This window comes from Dendrobates tinctorius, unplaced genomic scaffold, assembly GCF_039654945.1.
Source record: "Dendrobates tinctorius isolate UK_male_01 unplaced genomic scaffold, ASM3965494v1 ptg000065l, whole genome shotgun sequence".
NCBI classification, from domain to species: Eukaryota; Metazoa; Chordata; class Amphibia; order Anura; family Dendrobatidae; genus Dendrobates; species Dendrobates tinctorius.
In genome coordinates, this window is record NW_027361733.1 from 4,930,744 (window position 1) to 4,950,404 (window position 19,661).

A 19,661-nucleotide genomic window follows, 5' to 3' on the forward strand; every position below is an offset into this window, starting at 1 on the left:
AGCCTCACTGTGCTTGGTGGAGTCGTTAGAGATGGCTGTCAGCTGAACAATAGTCTGGCCCACGCCTAGCGTACTTGTATGGGGACTTTTAGTGATGATGGCCTAGGGGTGCTCTGATATTTCCATTGGCCATAAAGTGCACTTGGGCTCTGAATGACGCTGTAATACTGTACACAGGAAATCTGCTGACGCTCCATTGCTGCCTCTTGTTATTCCTGGAATCTGGCTTTGTCCTGCTTCTCTAATGACTTCCCACAATCCTTAGCGGCTGTAACCTGATCTCGTCATGCATTACCTAGTAGGATCTCAAAGCAAACCTCTCAAGACACAGCCAAGTCTGTGCACAAATGCTGCTTTATTTTACCGGGTAAATGCATATAATATGAATATGTCGATCTACTTATCCAGAGTTGTCCACCTTCTATACTTCAGCTACATCCAGAGCTGCTCTAGCTGATTTACCAATATGTCATGCTGGGGGATTCAAAGGGCCTTCCAGTATCACTGACTGCAGCTCTGGATGTGACCAGTGCTCAATACTTGGTGTATCTCAGTGTACAACAGGAGAAGCAAAGGTTCTTTGTCGTAACATCGTAACATGTCTCTTTTCTATGTCGGCGCTATAGAAATAAAATTTATTATTTATTTTTATTATGTCATAAGGCTTCGGCCATACAGGGTTTTTTTTAAAAATATGCTGTAACCTATAACTTAATAGAGATCTATTTGGTCTCTGACAGACATGTAGGGTCAGAGAGAAAAGTGATTATCACATGTTATATCCTACATGTATATAGGACCCCCACATCATAAGATTTGGAAGAGAACTTGACTTTTAAAACATCAAACAAACCTCAGAATGTGACTTTATTGTGGTCACAGCAGCCGTCTGGTATGTTCCCCACTGGTAAGACGCCTGAACATCTGTTCTGACCAATGTGTTAAGTGCTACAAGGTCCAGGAATTCCTCTTATTTCACGGAGCAAGTGAGAAACTTCAAGCAACCAGGTCCCCATAACTGTTAGATGGCAGGTCTGGGCACAGTGGAGGCGGCCATGTTGCCAACTTTACTCTCTGTGACTCTTGACTACAGAGGTTTACAGCTGGCCGTAGACATGAGGGTTATGTGACTCCGATTCCTCATCAAGTGCCCCATCTAAGTGCAGCGTTACAAGCCAAGCATGAAGAGAGTACTGCCCAGCCACACTGCCCCTTGTGTGCCCCCAGCACAGTGCCAGTCTGACATGAACCTGCACGAAGAGGAATGCTACTTTTGGCAGAGCACATCAGTGTAGCATTGACATCTGTGTACAGATTTTCATGCTTTGAAATAGTCACTGTTTTTGTGACAGAACATAAACCGATTGGAAAAAATCTCCCATCAGTTGCTGATTTGTTGCAGATTTTGCAATGTGCAATGAAAATCTTCAGCCTAAAACCCAGAACACACAGATGAGATTGGGTAAAACCTCCACCACTTTGCTTGTGCTGTGAATGGCTGCACTTTTTTCTGCCCAGGAAATTTGGACTGAAAATCCACAGCTTATCTGTCTCTTCTGAGCATATCCTTCCATGTGCTACTGTATTTCAATCGTAGTCGCACAATACTGTTCAGTAGTAGTACAACAATATTAGAAATCACAAGTATGGACTTTTGGTCCTTTTTGCATGAGGAAAATCCCAATTATACCATTGTCTATTACCTCAGGTAAGTCCCCAAAATTACCCAAGAAGATGGAATCAACTACCCAGGCAGCAAAGAAAGAGTTAACCATCGGTGACCTGTCTTTCCAACAAAGGGGCTGCAGTGTGTTTTGGTGTGGGGGTGGTGATCTGTGACCCTGACTTCCTCTCCACACTGGAGGTCTGCAGAAATCCAGGCCCAGCTACACATTAGCTTGTGTATATATAGGTGCTGCCACCGTGTGTTCACAGATTCACTTCTAGGCTTTACTAGTATCGTACCTTGTGCTTCTGCTGGCACCATAAATGGCGTTCACTTGTTACAGGGCATTTGATGATTATAGTGCAGCCTGACAAGGGTCCCCCATTTTACTCCTGGAAAAGGTTGATGTAAGGAATCTGAGCACATTATCATTACTAAACCAGGATAAAGAGAGCAAAAAGGCCTTGGCATATCTGGGGAGTGAGGGCTCAGTGAGTTGGTAGATAAAGCTTACAGATATGTATATTAGGAAAACCTTTTGGAAAAATCCAACTTGGCCCTCAAGCTCATTTTATATTTCCTGGGAAATTATCCACCTATGATGGGTTATTCCCCTCTACGCATTGAAAACATGTGCACGCTCAGTTGGGCTGTGCATTCATGGGCATGGGAGGGGGTTTGGAGAAAGCCAACATAATGAGCGTTCAACCAACAACTATTGAAATGTGTACGGGTTCCTTAGGTGTCCCTGTTTGAAAGTTGGACCCTTGTTTGGATGCTCATTTGGGAAATTTATACCCTACAGCGCAGTGTTATTTTTTACCTCTTACTATGTCCCTTCCATGATTTTTTTTTTTTTTTAATAGGTGTACATAGCAGGCCGGCTCTTTAAGTTTAGAACTGTATATCATGGGGTGGGATATAAACAAAACTTGTCTTATTTCAGACCCGGGCTCTGCTGAGCGTCCAGGGCAGAAAAGGAAATGCCCCAGCCCCCAACATTCATCCAATGGACACTCCCCACAAGATGCATCAGGCAGCCCAAGTAAAAAGAAGAAGAAACCAGGAATGTTAAACAGTCACAACAAAGACCAGGTACGGAGAGTGCGCGCAGCCCCCGTTATATAGTTTTACTGTGTCCTTCAGTGACTGCTCTGTGTCCCTGCCACCTTGTAGTGACCCAAGTAACAGCTGCTGGGAGCCCGATCTAAGAGCCATTCACTGGTTAACCATTTTATTGGGCAGATATTTTTCTTTTCTCACCCATTCCTGGATTCTCAGCATCACTAGTCTGTCATGTGCTAAGGACATTATCAATACTAATAAAACCCTTGTACCAGCGTGTGCTGGTCACTATTGATGTTCCGATACCTTATGGTATCTACCGTAACATCAGACTGATTTTATAGGCCTTACATTATTTGTGCCATATTCCCGCTATCCGCTGTATCCAATGATAGACCTTGCCCTCCATCCATGGACAGGTGCAGTAGTGAATACAATGTAACTGTCCCTGACAGCAGCAGGTCTCCATTATCTGGTGTCATCTGTTGAGAGATTCGCTTACCACTTTTTGCCCTATGAAAAGTATGTATGGATGTTGCCGACAGTTATCCATCTGCTATCACGGAGGTACAGTCATTGACGCTGCACTCCATCCATATTTTCAGATTGTATATGCTTTTGGGCCATAGTAGTGTAAAATTTGACTGCACTGTTGAAGATTTCTTTAAAACTCCTCATGCCTGTGGTCATCTATTGTGGTTGCTATTACAGCAGTCTTCCTGGTCCATGAGTCTTATAGGCTAATACTCTGAATATGCATTGTGTTTGTGAGTATCTATGATCCTCCCTCAGATTATGTGGGGGACTTTGTACTTGGTATTTGGTATCAGTTGCAACTTGCATTGCTCCCAAATTGAATATTTGATGTCCATCTTATCCCTCTGCAACAACCAAGCAAGAATGAATGCTCTTTTTTTCCCTTATGTCCCAGTGTTTTACTAAAGAGAATAAAAAACAAACGAATAAAAGTCACGTTTTTGTAAACGCCCAAAGAGTCTGAAAATAGATCTGTATTGTGAAAAGTATCATGGCTCTAACACCCTGTAAATGCTCATCGGGTTGGGTAGCTTTCTATTCATCATCTTAAAATCTGCTGATTGTGTATCCAGACATAAAGCCATTGTGATGAAGGCATGTTTTTTTTCCTGCATAATTTGCTGCATTGTTGATATTCATTGCTTTAGCTAAATTATTCCATGTTAGAAGATTTTCTTTGTACACTGCCTGACAACATATATGTGCGTTCAATCAGATTGTTCAGTCCCATTTGCAAATTAGGTTTATTAAAATTTTGTTACAAACTTTCCGCTGTTTGCAATAAACCAATGGAAAAAGAAAAATGAAAACGGCTCAACACAACTAAATAAGTGGTTTCTCCAAATTCAACACAAATGCTGCACACAAGCTTCTTACAGCATATACAGTAGACACCATAAAAAGGTTTGTGTGTGTGTGTATATATAATATTAGTATATACACAGTACAGACCAAAAGTTTGGACACACCTGCTCATTCAAAGAGTTTTCTTTATTTTCATGACTATGAAAATTGTAGATTCACTCTGAAGGCATCAAAACTATGAATTTACACATGTGGAATTATAACAGAAAAGTGTGAAACAACTGAAGATACTGTATGTCTTATATTCTAGGTTCTTCAAAGTAGCCACCTTTTGCTTTGATTACTGCTTTGCACACTCTTGGCATTCTCTTGATGAGCTTCAAGAGGTAGTCACCGGAAATGGTTTTCACTTCACAGGTGTGCCCTGTCAGGTTTAATAAGTGGGATTTCTTGCCTTATAAATGGGGTTGGGACCATCAGTTGTGTTGTGCAGAAGTCTGGTCGACACACAGCTGATAGTCCTACTGAATAGACTGTTAGAATTTGTATTATGGAAAGAAAAAAGCAGCTAAGTAAAGAAAAACGAGTGGCCATCATTACTTTAAGAAATGAAGGTCAGTCAGTCCAAAAATTTGGGAAAACTTTGAAAGTGTCCCCAAGTGCAGTGGCAAAAACCGTCAAGCGCTACAAAGAAACTGGCTCACATGAGGACCGCCCCAGGAAAGGAAGACCAAGAGTCACCTCTGCTGCAGAGGATAAGTTCAGCTGAGTCACCAGCCTCAAAAATCACATTTTAATTGCAGCTCAGATTAAAGACCAGGTCAATGCCACACAGAGTTCTAGCAGCAGACACATCTCTACAACAACTGTTATGAGTAGACTTTGTGCAGCAGGCCTTCATGGTAAAATAGCAGCTAGGAAACCACTGCTAAGGACAGGCAACAAGCAGAAGAGACTTGTTTGGGCTAAAGAACACAAGGAATGGACATTAGACCAGTGGAAATCTGTGCTTTGTTCTGATGAGTCCAAATTTGAGATCTTTGGTTCCAACCACCGTGTCTGTGCGACGCAGAAAATGTGAACGGATGGACTCTACATGCCTGATTCCCACCGTGAAGCATGGAGGAGGAGGAGTGATGTGCTTTGCTGGTGACACTGTTGGGGATTTATTCAAAATTGAAGGCATGCTGAACCAGCATGGCTACCACAGCATCTTGCAGCGGCATGCTATTCCATCCGGTTTGCGTTTAGTTGAACCATCATTTATTTTTCAACAGGACAATGACCCCAAACACACCTCCAGGCTGTGTAAGGGCTATTTGACCAAGAAGGAGAGTGATGGGGTGCTAGGCTAGATGACCTGGCCTCCACAGTCACCAGACCTAAACCCAGTCGAGATGGTTTGGGGCGAGCTGGACCGCTGAGTGAAGGCAAAAGGGCCAACCAGTGCTAAGCATCACTGGGAACTCCTTCAAGACTGTTGGAAGACCATTTCCGGTGACTACCACTTGAAGCTCATCAAGAGAATGCCAAGAGTGTGCACAACACAACTGATGGTCCCAACCCCATTTATAAGGCAAGAAGTCCCACTTATTAAACCTGACTGTGTGTGTGTGTATATGTATATATATATATATATATAGCTACCTGACATATAGTTGACGGGAGGTATGCATCACAGAGGTGGTTGTCATCTGTTATGTAAACCTGGAGTAATGCTAAGAGGTTTGGTGCAACTGGGACAGGTTTTACGGGCAGCCTGAGAGCCAGAAGCAGAGGCCCAAAATGGGTTGGGGCGTCCAAGGTTCAACGTGGCGGGGGAGGTTATGCCGAAGGTCCAAGCTGGCGATATTATATGTTGAAATGTCACCATCCAGGCCATATAGTCGCCTGTTGTCCCCTGACCTCCGAGCAGATGGACTGTGGCCTGGGACGCCGCTGTTCATACCATGTATATCTGACCTGCAGTGTAAACTTTCCACCCCGCGAGGGGCCACAAGCTGGTTCCATAAAGTTGAATGGTCGGAAAGTGACTGGATTGCTAGACTCCATCAGTTTCACCCTCGTGAGGTTCACACTTAAGACCCCTTTACATTTAGCGATGCACCAGCGATCCACGATATGACCCGGTCAGGATCGCTGGTGCGTCGCTAAATGGTCGCTAGTGAGCTGCCAAACAGGCATATCTCGCCAGCGACACAGCGATGCTCGGCGGTAGTTACTTACCTGTCAGACAAAGCGATGATGACCGTCTTCCGCCCGCATCCATGGCTCGCTCGTCGGCGCCAGCAGGAAGCCGGCGACGAGAAATGGACCAGGACGATCTCGCGCGATCAGCGATAGCCAGCGGGGGAGCCGGTCGGAGGTGAGTATAACATGTAGCGATATCGCTAGTGATATCGCTGCTGCGTCACAAAATCGGTGATGTTTTAGCGATATTGCTATGTGTAAAAGGCCCTTTACTCTTCAGCTGATTCCAGGTAACAAGATTGGAGTCCGCTGCATCCATGGGGAAGCTAAAGACTATCCAGTGACCAGAGTGGACATTGAAACGTCCCAAGGTACGGAGTCCCACGATGTTGGTGTAGTCCAGGACTTGTTGTACTCCATTATAAGAAGCCATGACTTTTGTTTGTTTTGGGACCTGTGGGCAAAGTAGACAGGGCTCAGTTGCTCAGACAAGAGACGGTTCAGCCCTAAAGAAGTGTCACCACTCCCAGAGCCTGACAGGTTTCCCTTCTGTGTCCTTGTGGGGCATGAGGAGGTGGTGTCCCAGAGGCAAACATTCCTGATCTAGAGGTGACCAGCAAAAATTTTGGGTCCACCTAACATAGGGACCTAACTATAAGGGAGGCTTTCAATAATGTAGTCATAAATGGTAGAGTGCAGGGCAGAAGTGGGGGGGCTGTCACCTGGTTTCCCTATTTAATTTTGAGTGGAGACTTATTGTACCATGTTACAAGAGTGAAGGAGGAGATGGTGGCGCAGTTATTGCTACCAGGACCCTATAGACAGAGGGTGTTGGACATGGCCCATTCACATATCTTTGGTGGCCATCTGAGTGTGGACAAAACTCAATGGTTCATGCAGAGGTTCTATTGGCACGGATATCACCGGGAAATCTTAAAGTATTGCAGGTCCTGTCCCACCTTCCAGCTAACCTCCCCACCTCTCACTGCATATGGCTCTGCAAATTACACAACTGAATACATCCATGTACCATCCCCAGACAGACTTCTTTGTTGAAAGATTCAATAAAATATTGAAGACTAAGCTTAAGTGATAGAAAAGGACAGGTGAGACTGGGACTGTCTCCTACCATATCTGTTGTTCTTTATCCGGGAGGTTCCACAGGCCTCTATGGACTTCTCTCCATTTGAAATTTTGTATGGCCGACATCTGCTGGGTCTTCTTGATATAGCGAAGGAAACCTGGTAAACTGAAGTCACGCCCCACCGGAGCGTCATCGAGCACGTCGCTCAGATGCAGGAAAGGATTGCGAAGGTGATGCCTTTCGTAAAAGGACATCTCCTCCAGGCACAAGAAGCTCAAGCTAGTGTCTACAACAGTTCAGCTTCGGGGATTGAGTCCTTGTACTAATTCCTAACTTCTAACTTGGAGAGTAAGTTCATGACCAAGTGGCAAGGGCCTTTTGAGGTGGTAGAAAAGCTTGGTGAAGTGAACTACAAGATTCATTAACCGGGAAGATTTGAGCCGTACCAGGTCTACCATGTCAATCTTATCAAGCCGTGGCAAGACAGAGAGCCCATTGAAACTCCATGTTTGCTGGTCAAGCCAGAAGCAGATATTGAAGAAGTCACAATAGTGGAGATGCTTTCAAAGGCCCAAAAATAGCAATGTTTGGAATTGGTGCAACAGAACGAGGACCTGTTCTCAGATTTGCCAGGGGGTAAAAGGTCATAGAACGCAAGGTTCTGTACCCCATGTGCGGGTGAAATTGAATCCCTATCGAATTCCTTAGGCCCGACGAGAGCTGATCTCCAAGGAAGTAAGTTGTATGTTGAAACTCGTAGTCTTCGAGGAATGGAGATTCTGTAACAATTATAGGAAGCCGAATTAGATCTCCAAATTCGATGCATATCTGATGCCACATGTCGATGAGCTAGTCGAGACAATTGGGCTGGCAAGGTACCTTTTGGATTTAAGGAAGGGATATTTGGCAAATCCCCATGTCACACGAAGCCAAGGAGAAGACTGCTTTTCTACACCCGACAAATGCTTCCAATGCATCCGGATGGCGTTTGGACTGCAGGGAACCCCGACCATCTTCCAGAGGGTCATGGACTGGATCATCGTACCCCATGAGAATTATGCCACAACATACCTAGACAATATTATAATCTTTGGCCTGGATTGGGGTAGTCATATGCGACAGATCTAGGCAGCGTTTGATGCTCTTAGGAAGGCAGGGTTTTCGATAAATCCAAAAAAATGTGCTAAGGGGAAAGATGCCAAATACCTAAGGTATATAGTAGGTAGAGGCGAGATCAAACCCCTGATCAGTAAAGTGGACGCGCCAAAACTGTCAGAGACCGCTCTCGAAGCAAGTTAGAGCCTTTCTATGGATTGTTGGATACTACAGGAGATTCATTCCAAACTTTGCCATGATGGCCCCACTACTGTCTGCCCTCCAGGGGACAAAATCCGCTGTGGCCAAATGGACTGCGGAGGTGAACACAGGCCTTTCAACAACTGAAAGTTTTGTGTAAGCAATCGGTCCTGGTTGCCCTAGACTTCAAGAATACTCCAGACAGACGCGTCAGAAGTCGGTTTAGGAGTAGTCCTTTCTCACGAGATACACAGGGAGGAGCACCCTGTTCTCTACCTTAATAGGAAGCTATCGGTATGCGAAAATAATTATTCCATCGTAGAAAAAGAATACTTGGCCATAAAGTGGGTGGTGCACACATTATGGTACTATCTGTTAGGGCGAAAATTTTAGTATCAGACCATGCCCCACTTGGGTGGATGAGGGAGAAAAAGGGTTACCCGTTAGCTTCTAGTAGAGTTGAGCGAATTTGTTCGGGTTCCCTCTTATTCGGCAAGATATAGCGCTTACCGAATAAGTTGCAGAGGGAACCCGGTTTCCTGGGTCACTCCGGCTGATCAGCGCGGCAGTTGCATGTGTCGTGGCTGTGTCAGTCACAGCACATACATGGAGAGCCCAGCAAACAGGCACTCCATGCATGTGCTGTGATTGTGACACAGCCACGACACATGCAGCTACCGCGCTGATCAGCCGGAGTGATCCAGGAAACCGGGTTCCCTCTGCAGCTTATTCGGTAAGCGCTATAGCTTGCCGAATAAGACGGAACCCGAACAAACTCTACTAGAAGCCAACGGGTAACCCTTTATCTCCCTCATCCACCCAAGTGGGGCATGGTCTGATACGAACTTAAATTTTTGCCCTAACAGTACCATAATGTGTGCACCACCCACTTTATGGCCAAGTATTCTTTTTCTGCAATAGAATAATTATTTTCACATGCCGATGGCTTCCTATTAAGGTAGAGAACAGGGTGCTCCTCCCTGTGTATCTTCTGAGAAAGGACTACTCCTAAACCGACTCCTGACTTTGTTTTGCCTGCACTGAAAGGCTGTTTATTTTTTCTCTGCTTGTGGTTGGTTTATTTATATTTTATTATATATAAAAAGTGGAATTGAGGAGGTTTCTTTCACCAGTACAGTACATTATTTGGTAATTTGCATAGTGTCATTCAAAACTACCAATCGTCCCATAAACATAAGTCGTCATACAGCTGTGTCAACGTAAAAATAAGAGTTCTAGCTCTTGGAATAAGGGGAGGAAAAAAGTAAACAATGTCCGGGCCCTTAAAAGGTTAAAAAAAAAGCATCTGCCACATATGAAACAGGCTTAGCTTTCCCGCTATAATTAGTTTTAGGCATCACCTAGCCCCCGCCATGCTTCACTGTAGGCATCACCGAGTCTCTGCCATGCTTCACTGTAGGCATCACGAGCCCCTGACATGCTTCACTGTAGGCAAGGTTTTCTTTTCAGTGTATAATTTGGTATTCTTACTCCAGACATATTGCTGATCCATAGGTTCAGAAAGTTCCAGTTTTGTTTCATCGCTCTACCAAACAGAAATGTGGCTTATTTATTTGCTTCTGAGCATATTGGACCTGACATTTCTTGTACTTTTGGTTCAGTAGAGGTGTTGTCTTGGAATGCGGTTATAGAGACCTTCAGTGTTTAGTATGTACCTAAAGACATGTGTACACAACATCTTTTTCAAGAAATCTATTAAAAAATGCTCGAATTAAAGCATTTTTATGTAAAAATGAGTCGCTGTGCATAAGTTTAGGCTTTTATATGTCTTTTATAACCACTTTAGGTTTGTAAAAACAAAAGATCTGGCCATTTTTTTTTACCATTTTGCAGCTTGGAAGACACTTTGTACTTTACAATACAAGTTAATAGGAAATCTCAGAAGATACCTGGACGTCTTTTGTAGAGTTTTTCCTTAAAAAAAAAAAAAAAAGCTAGCGGTGTCTTCATTATGCAATAAAGTAAAGAAAATAAATGACAGTAAAAAAGACTAAACAAAAACCATTAGAAGACCCTAAAAAAACAGCCAAAACCGTCCGAAAAATGTTCAGGAAACAGCCAAAAAAAAAATGACCTGATTCTGTAAAAAAAAACTCTGAAGTGTCTTCAGCTTGGGCAGCACGGTGGCTCAGTGGTTAGCACTGCAGCCTTGCAGTGCTGGAGTCCTGGGTTCAAATCCCATCAAGGACAACATCTGCAAGGAGTTTGTATGTTCTCCCTGTGTTTGCGAGGGTTTCCTCCGGGTTCTCCGATTTCCTCTCGCATTCCGAAGACAGGGATAGGATAGGTAATCTAGATTGTGAGCCCCATCTGGGACATCGATGATAATGTGTGCAAACTGTAAAGCGCTGCGGGATATGTTAGAGCTAGATAAAAATAAAAAATAAAGATTATTATTGAAGACCTCAGCAGGTTTTGCCTGCGTTTAACAGATGTGTGCATGTGGCCCAACTATGCAAATTGAAAACTCAGCGCCTGCTGCCACCATATCTTGCTGAAGGTCTTTTGCAGTCACTCAAGGGTTTCTGACAACTTGCCTCCGCAGGAATCTGGTGGCTGCGGGTGATGGCTTCTAAGGCTGTGTGCACACGCTGCGGATTTTGCTGCGGTTCCGCAGCGGTTTTGGCCGCTGCGGACCCGCAGCAGTTTTTGCTGCGGTGTACAGTACAATGATTCCCTATGGGAATCAAAAACCGCAGTGCAGACGGTGCGGAATTTTCCGCGCGGATTATCTGCGGTTTTCAATCCGCAGAAAGAATTGACATGTCAATTCTTTCTGCGGATTCCCCTGCGGTTTGCCATCTCCTCCATTGAGGAGATGAAAAACCGCAGGGCCAAACCGCAGAGCAATCCGCAGGTAAAACCGCAGGTCTTTTGACCTGCGGTTTCACCTGCGGATTTTACAAATTCCGCGCGGATGAATCCGCACCTAATCCGCAGCGTGTGCACACAGCCTTATATCTACCACATCCAGGCAGTGGGTAGAATATGATCTGGCTGTACCTTTTGAGGAACATTCAGTGCCTTTGTATCTTTTTTGTATGCCCTTGTTTGTGCAAGACAGTCATATCTTGTCTTAGTGCTGCAGTCACACATCTGTGTGTTGTGGTCTGACCACGGACCCTGATGCATGGACTGTCTGCGGGTCTCAAGTATGCCTATGAGGCTGTCAAGTTTGGTTAGGAGACCCACGGACAGTCGGTGATCCAACCATAGCCATATTATCACCAAGCAATTTTGTGTCAGTCACCAAACCTTTTAACCAGTGCCGGTATTAGATGTGTTGGGTTTATCTCCTGCCCACCTGCTGCAGGTACTGACACCCTGCATTATTACATCAGGGTCTGGAGACTCTTATGAGAGGTTCAGTTCAGGGGCTGAATCAATCTGGGACTGCAGTAATCAGTAGTAGTGACATTTTGTGTCACATTTGGAAAAAACGCTAGTTATATTTAGATGTTTGGCTATTTACATAGTTCTTGATTTGGTTTATTGCAAACAGCAGAAACTTAGAAAAGTTTCCTAATCAACCTAATTTGCAATAGGGAGTGAATTATAACTATCATATAACCTACTAAATAACTTACCATTGCACATATGTAGCATGTTGACTGCGGATTTACGTCCAGAAAACCTATGTAGTACTGCAGAGATCTCTTCACATTGTGGAAATTTCTGATGTGTAAAGTCACCTGTGTTGTGGAGATGAAACCTGCTGCATGTCCACGCTTTCTGTGAATATTCATTTGCAGACATCACCACATTCAACATACAGCTGTGAAAACACAGTGGAAAATCCATGAAATTGTCATAAATGTTACCCTTTGCAATGGGAAGAAATCCATGACAAAATCTGCAAGTAAATCATGCAGTTTATAATGCATATTTGTTGCAAAAGTGGTTGTACTGTTACTCTGTTCACACTTTGTGTTTTTGCAACTTTTTTTTATGCCAAGTAAAATTAAAAAAGTTGATTCAACTTCAGCAGGTTTTGGCACAAAAAACACAGCAAAACCTGATACTTCTTGTTTTTTGCTTAGTTTTTGCTGATTTTTTTCTGTCTTTTTGAACTACTCATTGCTTTCAGTGAGTAAAGTATGCTGAAATAAACTCTGAAACAAGTGACTTGCTGCATTTTGCAAAAGCTAAGCTCTTATGCCTAAACAGTCCGGAAAAACAAACCTGATGTGTGGATGAGATTTCTGAAATCTCATTGAGTTTGCTGTTACTGTGAAACGCAGCTGAAAAAAAATGCTGCAAAAAACGTAACGTGTGAACGTAGCCTTAAAGTGGTATTAAAACTTCTAGTACAGCGCTTCTACCTGGTTGATGGTAGTGTCTGCTTCCAAATTATTGTACTAACATGAGAAGGTGAAACATTCATTTTACATTTGTTTTTATTGCATATATTTATTTGCTTGTCATAATTGCTGCAGACCTGCTGTAAAGAATCCCTTACTGTATATATTTAAAGGGGTTGTCCCCTTTCAGAAAATCCAAGTCCCTGGGCGCAGCTTTTTTCTTTTTTTTTTTTTTTGTTTTAACAAAGAGTACTACTCGCCATCCCCAGGTCCGATGCGAAGTCTCCCAGATTCTGATATTGGCTGCAATTCTGATGTAACATCGACACAGTGCAGCCAATCAGTGAGCTCAGGAGCTCTGACGGTGTTCAGTGTTCACGCTCACTAATCGCTGACTGAGTGCTGGACCCGGGGAGGTTGAGTAAAGCAAGTGTTTGTTGTTAAAGAAAAAAAATCTGCAGTCGAGGACAGATCAAGGTTTTCTTAAAGAGCACCCCATACAATAAGGCAATAATGCATACATCTGCATGCCCAAAAAGAATCCGCTGAGCAGCCTTTGACACCATATGTCATGGTGTAATGATATTGTTCTGACCACTATAAGCGATCTCAATAATTGCTAATATATACTCTGTGCATGCAGAGGGAGATGTGTTTAGCCTTTCCCCATTTTCTGCTCATTCAGGCAGTGTACATTGTATATTTGCTTGTGTCTTGTCATATTATTTTTTTTTCATCATTATTACTTTTGCTATTGAACATTTAAGCTTTGTGTTGCTGTCTGCCGTCCATGTACATGTGTTTGAACCCAATCCTGTCTCTCTTGCCTACATTTCAGTCAGAGCTAAGACATGGTCCGTTTTACTATATGAAGCAGCCACTCACCACAGACCCTGTTGATGTTGTACCGCAGGACGGCCGCAATGACTTCTACTGCTGGGTTTGTCACCGGGAAGGACAAGTCCTATGCTGTGAGCTCTGCCCCAGAGTTTATCACGCTAAGTGTCTGAAACTGACTGCTGAGCCTGAGGGCGACTGGTTTTGTCCTGAGTGTGAGGTGAGGCTCCACATGTTACCAGCTCAGTGGACCTTACATACCCATATTATATCGTATTTCTGGATTAATGTAGGGGGTGCAGGGGTGGGCACAGTCCACTTGCTTGGACCGGCTGGTGATTTCAAACAGTCAGATCTCAGCAGCGACGCAGCAGCGATCCAGAACGATATGACTGTCGTTGGGACCCTGTCTCTCAGACCTGTAGTATTGAGGTCGTTTGTCGTTGTCCCTGTCAAACACAGCGATGCATGCTGGCCAGCAGGACACCAGCGATCAAACAATGGCCCAGGACATTTGCGCACGATCAGCAACATCGCAGCAGGGGCCCGATTGCCGCTATGTGTCACATGTGGCGACATCGCAGGCGACATCGCTGTTGTGTCACAAAATCGGTGACACAATAGCGATCTCGCTATGTGAGACGGGGGCTTAACTCTTTGCTCGTTCATTGGGTGATCGGCAGCCTGTTTACATTACAAGATAAGCGTTTTTAACTCTCATTCACAATTATCTTGCATTGTAAATGCCCTTTTAGTCTTTGAATCAGGGGATAGTTGGATGGTGTAGGGCCAGCTATGAAGAACTTTTAAAAATAGGGGGTTTCCGATGAGTTGTCCACAATCTTTCCCATCCCTATTAATCGTCAGCTCAGGCCCCTGATGTGCAGATAGTGTTACTGGTACACTGGGATGGAGGGGTCTGAGAATATAACCTTTTATAAGGTGATCGGATGTTTAGAAAACCGGGAATGTAGAGGTTGAGATGCTCCAGATACACGGTCTATGGGAAACCACTTACAGCGTCTCTGGAAGTGTTGGGATTGTGGCTGTATTCTTTCTTTCCTAGCAGTGTGTTTTCTATCTCCAGAAAATAACAGTTGCAGAATGCATAGAGACCCAGAGTAAAGCAATGACTATGTTGACGTTAGAGCAGCTCTCGTACCTGCTGAAATTTGCACTACAGAAGATGAAGCAGCCTGGGGTAAGTCAGCCACCGAGGACTCGAAATTCATTACATATTCTACATAATGTTCTACCTGATGAGTGTCCTCATGACTTCAAAGGCATCAGACATAAGGAATTCAGTCTTGGAATTGACAATGGTGAAAATTACCAGAAGATGTACCATCATAGTGTACAGATATTATACATATTCAAATGCATAGCTCCAGTCAGTCCTGTCCTGGTAGCTCAAAATCTGATACCACTATCTGGTATACATAGCGAAAATGTAAAATCAAGGCAGATTGTTGTCCTGATTTGATTGAGTTGTGAGAAGCCATTGCTGAAAGTAGTGGTGCTGTACCACCGAGCTGCTGTGCTTGCAGCATTGGATGTAAAGGGGTTTAGCCATCATTATTTGGAGAGTTTGTATGATTCATGCATGTCACTGTGCGGGACATTTCTTATAGTTAAAGTGAATTATGTTTCTATGTTTTAAAAGCAAAAAATATAAATCAACATCGATGCAGTATTAATAAGATTGAGTAGAGTGCTGTGTCATGCCCAGTCAGGTGCCTCATTTATTGGGAATTTTTTGTCCCTGGCACATCTTCCCCAGGGTCACAATAAGAAGCCAGAGATGAGGGACTTCACTTGGGTCCAGGGGCGATGTCGTTAGTCTGTGGCTGCCAGACAACAGCCCTGTCATTTGCTTTCTACCTGCCATCATACCTGGGGCCTGTTCTGATTAGAAAGCCCCCCCGGCACGATGTCATGTGTGCATCCTCGCTGCAACAATGACGTCGTACCTCACACAAAAATCAGAAGAAGCTCCAGGGATTCCAGCAGATTAGGAGACGGTTCTCAGGTTTGCCACCCCGTGGCTATGGACTACTGATGTGTCCATTAGACCAAGGTTCTGCCAATCGTTTTACTCATCTATATTACAAATTAATCATTTAGTTAATAAGTATATGTCAGCAGGTTTTCACTATGTAATCCGAGAGCACTCTTTTTCATACGTGGGTTTGTTGAGCAGCATGATGTACGGACAGAGACCCAAATTGCAGCGATGCCACTTCCTGGTCTGCATGCTGTCATTTTGATACAATCACAGCTTTCCCTGCTGCAGATCTAGCAGAGCTTGAATGCTGAGGTGTGTATACAGCATTCCCCACACATTATAACCCCCCCCACAGAAAAACCTCAAACAGGGAATGACTGAGGGGTTCCAAAATAAAGTGAAATCACACAACACCAGGGGGTCAGAGAAAATACACTTGTATACTCTATATATGTAAATAAGGTATATATACAAAAGGGGCAAAAAAACTATAAATCCCTATCTAGCCCTAGTAAGGCCCTTCCTAACCGCGGAGGTTGGCACCCTTGTTGTTGACGACATGGCGCCCCCGCTCAACGTCTGCGTCCCTAATAACGCCCTAGACCACCCTACGTATACAAAAAAGGACACCAAAAAACACTCACACTTGAATACCGAAAAAACTAATATAAAGTGCTATAGTGCTGTATAACTTATCTCGTAGTATAATAACCCTCCAAAAAATTGAAGTCTTATCTCGGAGTAATACCAAGATACAAAAAAAGCAGCTTACTGACACTTATCTCGTAGTCAAAAGATCATTCAATGCTGCTAAGGGCCATACAGAAAATTAAATAACCCTCAAAAACGTCTACAATGAAAAATACAGCAATATGATGCATATCAAGCACTTAAAGCAAAGCATGTGGAATAAAAATGCACACTGCATAGTCAATAATAGACAAAAATACATATAGTCAGCATGTAAAAAACTATTGCAAGCAAACAGTGGTAAAATAGCCCCGCAATAGAGAAAGAGACAGGGGTAACAATGACCCTGTACAGCAAGAGGTTAAATCCACATCAGCATACAAAAAAATATAGTGGAATTCCTTTGTGTATAATTTACACCCAGAGTACAATCCTCTTTGCAAACATATTAGATTCTCAAACAAAAACACCGTCTCATGAGGTTAAATGCAGTTACCTCAATCCATAATACAGCATGTGAAATCACAGTCTGCCCAATGCAATGGCCAAAAGTTTAGAGAATGACACAAATATTATATTTTCACATGATCTGCTGCTCTCTGGTTTTTATGTGTGTTTGTCAGATTTTTTTTATCACATACAGAAATATAATTGCAATCATATTATGAGTAACAAAAGGTTATATTGACAGTTAGAATGAGTTAATGCAGCAAGTCAATATTTGCAGTGTTGACCCTTCTTCAGGACCTCAGCAATTCTCCCTGGCATGCTCTCAATCAACTTCTGGATCAAATCCTGACTGATAGCATTCCATTCTTGCAAAATCAATGCTTTTATTTTGTCTGAATTTGAAGGTTTTTTTTTGTCCACCCGTCTCTTGATGATTGACCACAAGTTCTCTATGGGATTAAGATCTGGGGAGTTTCCAGGCCATGGTCCCAAAATCTCTGTTTTGTTCCCTGAGCCATTTAGTTATCACTTTTGCTTTATGGCAAGGTGCTCCATCATGTTGAAAAAGGCATTGTTGATCGCCAAACTGCTCTTGGACGGTTGGGAGAAGTTGCTCTTGGAGGAAATTCTGGTACCATTCTTTATTCATGGCTGTGTTTTTAGGCAAGACTGAGAGAGAGCCCATTCCCTTGGCTGAGAAGCAACCCCACACATGAATGGTTTCAGGATGCTTGACAGTTGGCATGAGACAAGACTGGTGGTAGCGCTCACCTGGTCTTCTCCGAATAAGCCGTTTTCCAGATGTCCCAAACAATCGAAAAGGGGATTCATCAGAGAAAATGACTTTACTCCAGTCCTCAGCAGTCCACTCCCTGTACCTCTTGCAGAATATCAGTCTGTCCATGATGTTTTTTCTGGAGAGAAGTGGCTTCTTTGCTGCCCTCCTTGAGACCAGGCCTTGCTCCAAGAGTCTCCGCCTCACAGTGCGTGCAGATGCACTCACACCTGCCTGCTGCCATTCCTGAGCAAGCTCTGCACTGCTGGCAGCCCGATCCCGCAGCTGAAACACTTTTAAGAGACGGTCCTGGCGCTTGCTGGTCGGTCTTGGGCACCCTGGAGCCTTTTTGGCAACAAGGGAACCTCTCTCCTTGAAGTTCTTGATGATGCGATAGATTGTTGACTGAGGTGCAATCTTTCTAGCTGCGATACTCTTCCCTGTTAGGCCATTTTTGTGCAGTGCAATGATGACTGCACATGTTTCTTTAGAGATAACCATGGTTAACAGTAGAGAAACAATGATGCCAAGCACCAGCCTCCTTTTAAAGTGTCCAGTGGTGTCATTCTTAATCATGACAGATTGATCTCCAGCCCTGTCCTCATCAACACCCACACCTGTGTTAATGGCGCAATCACTGAAACGATGTTAGCTGGTCCTTTTAAGGCAGGGCTGTAATGATGTTGAAATGTGTTTTGGGGGATAAAGTTAATTTTCTAGGCAAATATTGACTTTGCAAGTAATTGCTGTTAAGCTGATCACTCTTTATAACATTCTGGAGTATATGCAAATTGCCATTAGAAAAAATGAAGCAGTAGACTTTGTAAAAATTAATATTTGTGTCATTCTCTAAACTTTTGGCCATGACTGTATATGTATTTTTGTCTATTATTGACTATGCAGTGTGCATTTTTATTCCACGGGCTTGTCCTGAGGTTGGTTTTGCTTTAAGTGCTTGATATGCATCATATTCTTACTGTTTCTCTTATTCATTCTCGTCTGGACTACTGTAACTCTCTTCTAATCGGTCTCCCTCTTACCAAACTCTCCCCCCTCCAATCTGTCTTGAATGCTGCAGCCAGGATCATATTTCTCGCCAATCATTACACCTATGCCTCTACCTTGTGCCAGTCCTTACACTGGCTACCCATCCACTCCAGAATCCAGTACAAACTTATTGCCCTCACCCACAAAGCACTCCATGGCTCAGCACCACCCTACATCTCCTCCTTTGTTTCAGTCTACCACCCTACCCTTGCCCTCCGTTCTGCTGATGACCTGAGGTTAGCATCCTCGATAATCAGAACCTCCCACTCCCGTCTTCAAGACTATACACGTGTTGCGCCAAGTCTTTGGAACGCACTTCCCAGGTCAATACGAGTAGTCCCCAATCCCTACAATTTTAAGCGTGCCCTGAAACGCATTTATTCAGACTGGCCTACCGCCTCAACACATTAACCTAATCTATCCCTCTGTGGCACAGCCAAAAGTTTTACCATAACCAGGTTCCCCGCATGATGTTCCTACATGCTTTATGCATCTATTAGCCCTCTGTGTCCGTACTGTTACACACTTAACATTATGGCTGGTCCAAACAATCAGGGCAATTGTTACCACCCACCTTTCGTGTCTACCTCTTTCCTCATAGACTGTAAGCTTGCGAGCAGGGCCCTCATTCCTCTTGGTATCTGTTATGATCTATGTGATTATTGTTATGCTGTAATGTCTATCGTCTGTACAAGTCCCCTCTGAAATGTAAAGTGCTGCGGAATATGTCAGCGCTATAGAAATAAAATTTATTATTATTATTATTATTATTATTATTATTATTATTATTATATTGCTGTATTTTTCATTGTAGACGTTTGAGGGTTATTTAATTTTCTGTCTGCCCCTTAGCAGCATTGAATGATCTTTTGACTACGAGATAAGTGTCAGTA

General features: G+C 43.6%; 1 protein-coding gene across 13 annotated transcripts in view; it reads left to right on the top strand.

The window, feature by feature from the left end:
* ZMYND8 (zinc finger MYND-type containing 8) overlaps nt 1-19,661 on the top strand; it is a 137,943-nt gene that overhangs the window by 38,719 nt on the left and 79,563 nt on the right. For all 13 annotated transcript variants that reach the window (XM_073580550.1, XM_073580553.1, XM_073580554.1 and 10 more), the window contains 3 exons: nt 2,613-2,761; nt 13,803-14,021; nt 14,889-15,002. In XM_073580550.1, the coding sequence (XP_073436651.1) occupies nt 2,613-2,761; nt 13,803-14,021; nt 14,889-15,002 (482 nt within the window). The remainder of the gene's footprint in view (nt 1-2,612; nt 2,762-13,802; nt 14,022-14,888; nt 15,003-19,661) is intronic.